The sequence below is a fragment of the Zootermopsis nevadensis genome, unplaced genomic scaffold (assembly GCF_977971745.1).
Source record: "Zootermopsis nevadensis isolate Lab colony 2312 unplaced genomic scaffold, Znev_1.0 Znev_ptg000061l, whole genome shotgun sequence".
Lineage (NCBI taxonomy): Eukaryota > Metazoa > Arthropoda > Insecta > Blattodea > Termopsidae > Zootermopsis > Zootermopsis nevadensis.
In genome coordinates, this window is record NW_028259192.1 from 20,214,936 (window position 1) to 20,227,464 (window position 12,529).

At 35.2% G+C, this 12,529-nt stretch overlaps 1 protein-coding gene across 6 annotated transcripts in view; it reads left to right on the plus strand.

Moving 5' to 3' along the window:
• Positions 1–12,480, plus strand: part of LOC110835312 (furin-like protease 1) — a 329,508-nt gene extending 317,028 nt beyond the window's left edge. For 5 of the 6 annotated variants that reach the window (XM_087340543.1, XM_087340544.1, XM_087340542.1 and 2 more), the window contains one exon: positions 10,619–12,480. In XM_087340543.1, the coding sequence (XP_087196669.1) occupies positions 10,619–11,088 (470 nt within the window). In that variant the 3' untranslated portion in view covers positions 11,089–12,480. Of the gene's footprint in view, positions 1–3,859; positions 5,394–10,618 lie in introns of those variants that run through there. The other variant, XM_087340545.1, reaches the window with a different exon arrangement.
• Positions 12,481–12,529: the final 49 nt, after the last annotated feature.

Consider the following 12,529-nt stretch of genomic DNA (forward strand, 5'->3'; position numbering starts at 1 on the left):
TTAGGGATATATTATGTAATTTTACTAAAGATAATGAAAATATTATTTGTGGGCCATAGAGTCTCTCTCTTGCAATTGTTATTGCTAGGGAGAAATGGATTATTTACAATTTACATGATATAAATACCTCTTTACAAATATATGATAACAGTTACTGAGAATGAGATTGGAGAACAATATTAAGATGGATCTGAGATAGATGGGTTGTGAGAATGGAAAGTGGATGAAATTGCCTCAGGATGATGTCTAGTATCACTATTTGGCATTAGCTTTTTTCAATATTGGGTTCTTCTACTAGAAGAAAGCTTGCAATTAATTTTCATAATACATAATTGAATTTTGAATATAATCTGTCAAAATGTTCATTTTTCCCTATGACGATGTAGCCCAGGCCACTATATCAGAGTATAAAATGTGTCTAGAAAGATGTAACAGTTTGAGAGACTTGTATTTGTGTATGTCATGCATTGGCAGCATAGTTCTTAGGATGGTCTACATGCATTGTCCCATGTTCAGACTGTGCATTCTTTTTCCCATCTTGCATTCTGCTTGTTCCTGGGATAAATTTAATACCTTGATTCTGAAGGTTTGTGACAGTGGTTTATCAATATGGGAGAATTTTCGTTTGTCATTGTCCATTGCCTTGATTAAAATATGTTTAGGTAGCATTTTGGGTGCAGTGTCTCTATCTTAAGGTTTAAGGAAAGGGGGTACCTAATGTGATGAGCTGCTCCTTACCTGTGGGCTTGGTGATAATAGCTCATACATGAAGATAGAGCCAATATCTGAAACAGTGTGATTTGAGGTTCTTATGATGGTGAAGAAGTTGATCATATTCTTCTGGGTTGTCACTGTGTGGTCTTGTATGTGTTTACAAAATTTTCAGAAGGGTGAAGGTGGATGTGATACAAAACACTGAAGATTTCTGTCTTCTGGGTTGTTGCGCTGTGTAGTCTGGTCGATGTTTACCAATGTTTCAGAGGTCATACTGCCTCCATCATTGCCCTGATGACGGAGGCAGTATGACCTGAAACGTTGGTTAATATCGACCAGACTACACAGCGCAACAATCCAGAAGACAGAAATCTTCATACTCACCACTGTGAAAACCTCAAATCTTACATAGATACAAAATACTGTTAACCACCTCCAAGGTCACACAACACATAAGACCAAGTTCACCTTCTCTGAAGTGTGTGCACACACCTTGAGCAGACATTGGATAGTGTCCAAAGAAAATTCTTCCACAACATTACGGTAATAATTGTTAATATTTGCATAGGATTAATATTTCAGCATCATGAAAAAGAAAATTGATACATGCCAGTAGATTCCCAGATAATCTACCTTTCAACGGATTTTAGAACAAAGCAAAACCCTTGATTGATTTTACTCTGAAGCAAGCATATTTTAAATTAATAGTTTTGAATAAAATTTGATGTTGCACCATCTTAATAATCAGGTAAATTAAGGCTGTCTTTTTCCTAAAGACTAATTTCTAAAAGCAAATCTTGAAAATCGAGAGATCAGAAAATACATCACTTGAAGCTGTTAAAATAATATGTACATCAACCTTTTATGTTATGTACATGTCTGTGACTCAGTCATGCATGTTTGCTGAAGTTCTCATCAAAACCTAAAACATACAAACCTAATTGATTTTCTGAATCTAGTTCACTCGTGAACATGAGTGGTACATGCTTCACAAAACACTGAGGAATGTTACATGTCAAGAACATTATAAATGTTAATTGGCTGTAAATCATATTTGAATATTGAGACAGTGCACACATGCCAATATTTTAACATTTTTCTCCATTGTAACTGAAGCAATCCTATTTTGTGTTAGGAAAACCTAAGTTTGGTTTCAAATCTTTTGATTCATTGTGATCACCTGGGCGTATTGTTGGGATATAATGTGTAAATTGCTTGTCATGTCATGATAGGATTTTGGAGAGAACTACGATTGCTAGCTGATTCACTGTCTCATTCTTGTAAGACTGATGAGCTGTTAAATGGACTGCAAACAGACTCAGGTCTGTTAACCTTTAATTGTGAATGTATATCCTGTTTGATTGTATTCCTCTGCATATGAATCATTCTCCTTCCAAGTTTTTATTTTTTCCTCAGTGGTTATTTGTGAGAAGACATATCTTTTACCATTCTACACACAAATCAAGCAGTATTTGTATATTAAGGTTAACAAAAGTATAATAAAATCTGTGAGCTGTTTTAATAATTGTGGTGAATCTTTAATATGGACATTGTTTTGACCAGAAAATTTCTCTCAACCTAGAGTCTGGTAAATATCTGCTGATGCTTTAGCAGTAAAGTTATATTATTGCAATGAAATGCTAGTGAATGGATCCACAGAGTTTCCATACATGAAGTATCTAAAAGTGACCGTAAATAAGGAAACTGAATTCTGTCATTGTAGAGAGCTTTTCCAGGCTTGTATGCAGTTGATGCTGTCAGAATATATAACTTTTAGTGAGTCGTTTGCTGGAACAGTTGGTGGAGACTCATTCAAAATGTTTTTTTCGTTTGATAAATAAGAGCACTTTTATTTATTTAGAAGCCATGAGATATTAATCAGTTATCTGAGATAACAGAGTGAAAATATACAGATAATATCAGACTATGTGATGACTATAATTGTATTAGAAATGGAGCACTGCTCTATGTAATATTTTTGTGAAATACTGGCACAGAATAACCATTTTAATATCATTGTTTGTTTGTACTCTACTGACAGATGAGAACACATACAGCATGGCTTTATGTACCATGTGTCATATCTTCTACATTACTGAGTCACTGGTAATTTAGTATGATATATCTGACATTTATTCAAACATTATGGTATTCATTTGTATCTAAATTGTGCATCACTTTTGATTTACCGAAAGCTTGTAATCTATTTCCCTGTAATTTTCCATATTTTCTTACATCTTTAACCTTTATAAAAAGGAAGTGATTTAAATCCCATCCTACATGGGTGCCTGAAGTTTGGGGTAATGATATTGGCAGAAGTACACAACACACAGCCAGCTGACTGCGTGTACACCGTGACACACAACTGATCAAGGTTAATTTAGTAGAATTGTATTTTGTGTTGAGTGAAATTCATTTTTGTTAAAAGTGCTGCAGAAGTAATAATAGAAGACATAAAAATTGCATGAATGAATTCATTGCACAAAATGCAGTAAATAAATGTGGAGATAATGAATAGATTTTGTGCAGTTTCTTATTCATGTCTATACTAAAGTTGTGGGGCAGTTTAATATCATCAGACAAAGTTGCTGTGAACATACAATTTAAATCTCTTTTTCAGCTGCAAGTTTTGCATGAAATGTTTTCCCATGTGTTGAATAATTAGTGAAGTTTCTGACTCTTATACTTTGTGATATCTGTAGCATGGATAACTTTGAAACAGTGGGTTTGTATTTACAATAATAAATTTGTATTAAATAAATGACTGTCAAGGTCAGTTTGGTATGCAAGGTTATAAGGAATGTGTTTGGAAAATGTGTACTTCCATTTTAACTACACAGTTTTGTTCTGTTTAATTCCAGTTTGACCTGTATTCATTTCTTAGGGACATTTTTAAAAGTTATAATTTCAGTGCTGTGTGCTAGTCATATCTAAAGGAAGTTGAAGCTGAAGAACATTTGTGTCGCTGTACAAACATTTGTTCATGAAACTGCCTACATAATGGAAAACTTGTTGGAGTATAAGAATGTCACATACTTCAGGTGCATGATTTTGTCTTGTTTGTTACTAAGTTTCACTCCATATTTATGACTTTCTTCATGGTATAAATGCTATTTACATTACTCTTTAAAATTACTCATTGTAGTTATTTCTTCTGGCTGAATGTGGATCCGTGATTTTGAAGAAAACAACTGTTCAGGTAGGTGCTTGCTAGCCCATTGTGTTAACCTTCCAACTGTTGTAACATTTGTCTTAACATTTGTGTAGAATAGTTGTGTGTAGAGCTTATTGAAAGGGAAGTTGAAATAAAAAATGTGGTGCATATATTTAAAACTGAACGTGTCCAACTATGGTAAAAAATGTATGTTGGTTCTATTTAAAATCTGTGTAAATCATAATAAAACTAAAGTGACATTGTTTGCAAAATTTTGTTTCCCATTGAAAGTGACGAATTTGACAAGTCTGCAAACTCTCAGTAATTTTGAATATGATACCAGTTTTCTTGTAATAGTGGTAATAGAGTTCTGTTATCATGTTATTATGTAATTTTAATATATTGCCTTTAATGGGGCCAAAGGTGTGAATTTGGATGCACCTAAGTAGCACATTCACTCAAACTGTGCCTCTACTGACTGTAGAAAATATTTGAACAAACTGCCCATAGCCAATAATATTTATGCAGGTATATAGTTCTAATAGCATAGCACTCAGTATCATTACAATGTTTAAAGTGTAAATGGTGAGTTCATAAATCAAATTAATGTTTTGCATATGATGTGCATAGCTGTTTCTTTACAGTTCCCCTCAGCTATACTGAATGTGTGTACCAGAGTAGTTCCAGATCTTGAGGAAAATTCAAATCTGTGTTTGAGTGAAAGTGATTATAGACTTTAAAAGAATTATATTTGTCCCACACTCACAATCCTACCTGAGTGATAAGTCAAGTGGGAACATCCTTCTCGGTAACTTTGCACATTTATATCAGTTTTAAAAGTTCTCCAAGTGCAATAAGTTTGAGGCTGTTGGTTTCCTTCCTTGATGTCACTGCATTGCTTTTCTAAAAGATTTTTTAATTTTAAACTTTGTATGATTGAAATTATCCCATAGTATCAGAATTCGAACTTCGAGATGGGGAATAGTCAATTTCTTTTTTGGTGCTGAGAATATCAAAATTCTTAAGATTATATTCCATAACCTTTTTAATAAAGAAACAAAACACAGTACTTTCCATTGTGGTTGTATATGTTGCGTCATGACACATACAGGACATTTTTACTGTAGTAATGATTTGGCAGTCATTTTCTATTTTATATTGCCACCCACAAGTTACAGTGTGTAACCTGTATCATACAGAAGCAGGGGATTTTTACCCTCTTGAACTGCAAGACTGTCAGCTAGACTTTAACTTCAGGGTGAATGATATGCTACCTTGACACTTGGGCTGCTGGACTATGCATAAGCCATAAAGCATGGTGGTAGAGGCTAAAAGAGTTGTTTTGTTTATATATTATTATATAATTGTTTGCAGTGAAACTTTGTAACGCTGTAAATGAAAATGTGATGAACTTCACTATGTACATACAGGTAAAATATAAAACCCAGTTGGTTTTTAAGCATAAATGAAGATGTTCTTACTGTTGGATCAACTCTGAATGTATTTACCTGTTCAAACTGTATTTTTATTTTTAAATTAAGTTCTTAAATTATAAGAACCATATTTCAGCATATGACATCCACAGTCTAGTGGTATGATATCAGATTTTTTTCCAGACGTATGAATCAGAAACAAAAGTGATTTCTCATGGACAGTTTAGTTTTAAAATATGATCCACACATGCAGTTTAGCTGTGTATAGTTTAGATACTTGTGACTGTCAGCTTTGTGTGTGTTTTGCACTTATTTGAAACTTAGCAGATTGTTTCAAGATACAAACAGGTGGCGGGCTTCTTAAGCTTCTAGACATTCATTCGATTGGTCTCAGCCGAGCCTAAGAGAAAGTTGATGGTTGCAAAGGAAAATCTTCGGGGGACAACTCAAAACTGATGAATGGTGAGTTGGTCCACGTTCATTTCCATGTAGCTGATGTGCAGATTTGATTTTCATTTATGTAGCAGAGTCTGATCTTGATCCTTCACCCAACAGCATGTGCGCCTGAAGTTTATCTTGCATGTCCTTATCTTAATGTCATTACTCTGCATGATTCAAGTTGATTAAGTAGAAGTCTGTATGTAGGCTTATAGATTTATATCTAATTAAAACAATGAGAAGAAAAACTCTTTAACTGGTGAAAGGATGTACTTAAACTGGGCTAGCAAGTACCTTTCTTGAAAAAAGTTATTATAGAATGTGTAAAGTATAAAATGTTTGTATAAATAAACAAACAGATCATTCCTCAGTTTATTTGTATGCTTTGTATTAAAGTCACACCAATTATAACCTTATGTAAAGTAGAATTTCATTTCTGATGTGAAACCCTCACTTCATATATTGTTTATGTAATTTGGTGCCATTTATATCAAATTTAGTTTTGCTTGTATGCTTATGAGGGCATGCATTTAGTTTTCTTGTCTATCAGTTGAACATGAAATATTGGAATTTTCTAACTTTTAAGGGTCTGATTATTTATAAAAATACCAATATTTTGTGTTTTATGCCAAGTGAGTGCAATATAATTTGCTGGGGATCAAATCTTGGCTGTCCATACTGTAGCTGGTCACTATCTTTTATTTCCAAAGTTCTTCATTGATATTAAAATGTCATGGTTGTCATTACTTGCACAGTGAAAAAAAGAAATCTTAAGAGGTAAATTCACTGGAAATACGCCTACACAAATATTTATGATATACAATGTTATACTGATATTGATTTTTTTCTTTGAAAGGGTTCAGCAATTATTCTTATTCAGGGGCCAGATCAGATTATTTCTTTGAGATTACGTGCCGGAGGGCCTCATGAAAGAAATTCGGGATGGCAAAAACTGTTAGTTATTCATTATTCATTTCAGTTTACTTGAATTTATAGATTATGAAAATACATACAAATTGCACTATTAGTAATCAATACAGGCATGATATCATCTGTGATAGATGCTGTCATGAATTACACCTGTTTTGTAATGAGTCACACTTGACTTTGCATGTGCTTGTAAGTGTTGTAGGTAAATGTACTTTGGCCTCAGAATTTACGTCTCCACAAATGCTCCATTTTCTTGCAGTTACAGTACACTTACTATAATATGTACTGGTGTGAGGAAAAAACAGTTAATAAAAGGCCTTGTTATTAATAGTTTCCAAAAAATGTCATAGGCCAGACTAAAAATTTTCACAGGCCTCATCTAGGCTGCATGTAGTAGTTTGCCTACCATGTAGAAGGTGCATAAGAGAGGAAATGGATAAAAAATGCTTGTGTTAGGAACCATTTAAGAATTGAAATTTTAAATTTTTCACTTGTTTTGAAACATTCATGCTTTATTCATCCCTTAATGGGGATCTAGTAAGAAACAATTTGCTGGCACTAGGATAAGATCTAAGTCCAAAAATTGCAAGTGTGATTACTATTTTACAGCCTATATTTCATATTACTTATAATGATACTGCTATAAATGTCTTTAAAAATCAATCAGAATGACTTGTTAGAACTTAATGAAAACTGTTTTTTGTGTCCTGAACTTTTAGGACTTATTCCTCTTTACCCTGGAATTGGCAAATTGTGATGATACTTTTGTATAAGTTGTTGAGTCACATGAAACATTTGTATACAATTAGTGTATTGTTACATTACATTTTGAGAAATTCTGAATCTTTCTAACATTGTGAAATTTGTGAATATTAATTTTTGCTGTAACCACATCTTGTCTTTTAGACATAATGAAGGGTTTTCATCAGAAAAATATGCTTAATGTTCTCGGGAATAATCTTTCATCTTGCAAAACAGTATTGCTTGGGGGGAAAAATGTGGATTATTTCAGTGAAGTAAGAAAATTAAAATGTAGTAAACATATCAACAAATTTCTGTTGTCTTGCCCATTGTTGTGCCTTTTAGTCTTGTGGTTGTATACCAGCATTTCGAATGAATATGCATCCTTTATCTTCAAGATGCATCTAACAGTATGAACAGTGAGGACTGGTACTGTCTGAGAAGGTCGTGGAAGTCTCTTATTTATAACCCAAAGGAACGGAAGGAAATTCTGTTTAAAGATAAGACACATGCTTTTTCCATATGTGATCTCTCTCTTTGGGGGTCTTGAAGAGGCCTCTGTCCTCTTCACTCCTACTGGCCTTGACTGGGCTCCATCTCCCTTCTCCCTCCTACAGCTCAGATTGGCCCTAGTACAATCCTCTACCTACACTTACATAAACCAACACTCTAACCCAAAAGATGGAGGCAGCATCCTCCTTCAGAATATTCATATGCAACCACAAGAGTACACAGTACAACAGCCCAGAAGAATGTAACTGAAACTCATGCCATTGCCACCTTGGAAATCTCAAATCCTTTTTTCTATTTGTAGTGATAATATGTCAACTCAGAGACACACATTGCTAGCTCTGGAGTTGCACAAACTGTTTATTATATTATGTGTTTTTAGTTATTTCTTATGTGTTATATTTAATTTGATAAGTATAGACAAGCTTTGTTAGCACTCTTGGTTTTTAAATGCCATTGGTTATATCAGCACTGGAAATCATACCTTTACTTAGCATTAAACTCTGTGCACACATGCACAACTGAATCTTTTCAGTTCTGTGCACAGCTGTAATAGCTCATTTAGCAAAGTGGGATTCTTTGGACTGTTATCTTTGCCACCAGTCCAAAACATCTCTGGGATCAGCCGTGTCATTTATGTATTGAATCATGAAAGCTGTCGCCACTCATTTCCATCTAAAAGTTTGTCCCGCTACGTGCCATACAGGCGCTTGGGGTGAGAGGGGGTATAGCACCTCTCTTTCTTGACCTTGGCACTAGATGGGGGTGAGCGGTCAGGATCACGCCCCGGCCGGCTTTACCCCCGGGAAAGGACCCCGCTACCCATTGTAGAGGAGGCTTGGTGGGCCCCAGAGCCAGTCTGGACGCAGAGGATAGAGGAAAAATCCTCTGCCCCTGTCGGGGATCGAACCCCGGTCATCCAGCCTGTAGCTAGTCACTATACTGACTGAGCTATCCTGGCTCATACTCATTTCCATCTAGTACAAGATAAAGAATGGATGAAACTTCACTTGCTTGTCAGTATACATCCTCATGGCGTGATGCATAGGGATAAAGGTATCACTGTACAATTTGTCTTTATCATTATGTCCAGAACTGATGCTGGATCATTCCAGCATTATGTAGTCAGATACATGTGCATCTCACTACATAATTTATTTTGTAATATACATTATTTGAAAGTTCAAAACATTAAATGAACCATTTTCATTTAGAAGTTGTATTAAGTGTTCATATATTGTTTGTAGGGAGCTTTATTAACAAATATTTATCTGCATTAATTCTTATGGGTGATGTGGTTTTGCTTAATTCTGTTCCACTAAACACCTGGTTTTCTAGGAGCCATATAAGAGTGTTAAGCAAGGGTTGCCTATACTAATTTAACCATTGCACATCTTGCGTCTTCCCTGCATTCCAAACTCTGGGTGCTCTTAAACATAAAACCTTGCATTTTCTATCCTCACATCTTTGATTTGTTGATTGAGTAGAATTGTTGTCAGTTGTCAGTGTGAGTTTTTGTTGAACTTTCCAAATTAAGTACAACTATTTTGTTTGTCATATTTCAGGAGTGAATAATTGTTTGCACTATTCTGTACAGTGTATGTATCCTATTCTAGTATCATGTTACTGTTGCAGTTATATAATGTACTTCAAACTGCAGACATATGACATTTTTTTGAACAGCAGCATATTCTGAACTACTGGAGTATGTCTTGGAATTAAATTACAGGAAAATTTACAGTGTTGGCCACCTGACTTAGTTAAATTTATGTTTAGAGAATTCATAAAAGCCTGTTCATAAATGACAGAAAATTTCTTTGTAGTCTGAGTGTCAGCTTCTTAAGAAGGACCCTAATGCATGGAATTGTTAGTTGTCTGTGACTTGAATACTTGTCTAACTCAAATATTTGCCTCCAAAGCGATGCCTATAATTCCATTTGTAACATAAATTCAAGTTAGCCTCATGCAAGGTTGTCACAGTATGTAGTTTGTTATGTGCTTCATTAGTAGCTTAGATGTTTCTAGTTCGCTTTGTATAGTTCCGAGCGTAACACGTATCCATCAAAATCGCACTGGGTACTACTGTGGTAGAATTCAAGATCTGTTTTTCACTTGTGTAATTTTATGGCATTGATTGTGAATATTTTAAATTAGCCCGTGATTGTCTCATCTATTAAAAAATAAGTAGTCTATATTAGATCTGTGAGCTTTTAAGACCCCTCTAAACTTGCAGACTTGGAACATTTTTATGATGAACCAGTAGTTGATTACTGACCCTCCGAGCCGACTCATTGGTTTACTGAAATTAAGGGTGACTGATGATGAGGTGTGTCATTTCATTTATTGATTGAGCTGTCCCTTTCCTAGAAAAAAATCCCAGACATGTTTATGCAGTAATATATATTTTATGTTTATTTGCACTTTTGACATTTGCAGATTTAATGTCAAATACACTTGAGGTCTTTGGGTTTACATTTTTCAGTCCATGAACAACATTTATACACAATGGAGGTGCAGATATTAGAAACAAAAATTGTTGCTTGGGAGGGATCACTGCTGGTGTTATGATTCTGTGATACTCAGCATTTCAAGGGAAAATCAAACAGTGTGGAAAACATAACAATTTTATGTTTTGAAAGTTTCTGTGACTCTCTCGTCTTTTAATATCTGATTTTCATATATGTGTTTTCTTATGCAGTGTGTGTAAAGGGGCTGTTTCTGCACAATGGGCGATGCGAGGCAGCATGTCCCGAGCGATACTTCCCAAGTCTCGATGCCAAGTCTCAACCTGTCTGCTCATACTGCCACTACACCTGCAAGACATGTTCAGGCTCAAATGACTACCAGTGTGTTTCATGCTATGGAGATGCATCTCTTAAGCAGATGTCAAAAGCTGAAAGTTATTGCTATCCAAAAGCCATTCTACCAGCACTGGAAACAAACAAATGGTTTTATTGGATGTTTATAGCTTTCTCTGCTAATGTGATAGTTCTCATCATGATAATGTCATACTTCATAGTGTGTAAGTTACTGAAGAACTGTGGTTGCTGCAATAAACATCGGTGTTACAGGAAGGTGAACAGTGGAGGAAGTCTTGCAGATAGTCTGAGTAAAGACTCAAATAGTGCTGTATACAATTTGTCTGAAAGTGATAGTGATGGCTCTTAACTACCAACATAAGCGTTAAGTGTTGTGAATTATATTTTGGGCATGTAATTCAAATAAGAACCAAGTCATAGTTTCATGTGCTAGTTTTTTAAAAACTTCATTTTCATAGTTGGAACTTGACTGTAGTGTTAATAGTGAGGTTCACCAACTGAAGTGCCATTTTCTGTGAGGTATTGATCTCGATTTTGTCAGAAAGTGTTACTGGAAGCAATATTTGTGATATTCTTATGTAGGGACTTTAGTAGAATTCAAGCAAACACACACAGATTAAAATAAGGATAATCATTTCAAGATTTCACATAGAGTATATAAGTAATGAGTGATATGCAAGAAATTTGAAGGAAGTATCAGTACAAGCCTTGTCCCACGCCGTAGCCGCGCGGTCTGAGGCATCATGCTTCGGACTGGCGATACGGAATGCGCACTGGTTCGAGTCTCGGGGGAGAAGAAATTTTCTCATGAGCTTTCGACCAGTGTATGGGACCGGTGCCAACCTAGCATCATGAGGAAATTGGGGAGCTACAATGAGTAGCGTAATCCGGTCAGAAAAGCTAGCAATGGCTGGGGGTTCGTCGTGCTGACCACACGTCATCCTATATCTGGTTGGATGATCGTTCACCTCTGCTTAGGCATGTGAATGTGAGGCCAGCTAGTCGGCTTTGGCTCTCTGGAGCTGTTACGCCACGGATTTTAATCAGTACAAGCCTTAGTTCTGAAACGAAGTTGGCGGTGTTGATAATATAGAAAGAAGGTGCAAAGTTGGCCCCAAAAACTATTGTCCACTTCAAGAATTCTTAGCTCTGAATTAGTTTGAAATTGGATACTCTCCATTACAAGATTGTAAGAAAATGCAAGAAAAGGGCAGAGAATTCAAACTGGCACTACAGAAGGCAGATGAAGATAGAGAATTGTCAGACCATCTGTACTTCACAGGTGTGGGGACAGTTAAGTTCATACCGTAATATGCTACATGGAAACTTGATTTGGTAGTCTCAGGTCCAACAGTTTCTTCTATCTCACGTTAAATTCTAGGAATCCCAGTTTTATTAACAGAAATGATGCTAACAAGCAACACATTTAATTATTTTAATGTTTAAAGTTTTCCTGCAGTTTACTTTCTTATTCCTATACCTTCATGTAATTATAAGGTAGCCAAAACATAATCAAATATTAATATCATTGATTAATTTACATCTGTCAACTCAGCAGCATTATGGACAAAAAATTATAGTAACTTGAATTTTCATTGATTTGATCACACAAAGATTTATTTTTATCAGCTGATTTTTGTCAGTAACGAAGCTATTATGTAAAGCAGCTATTTTGAAACCTTACGTATCTGCTGTTTTCCCCTTACCTTGATCAAATAAAAAACTGTACTTCCAAAACTAATTTGCATCACTCTCAGTCAGCATCCATATTGCTAATTTATTTCCCATCC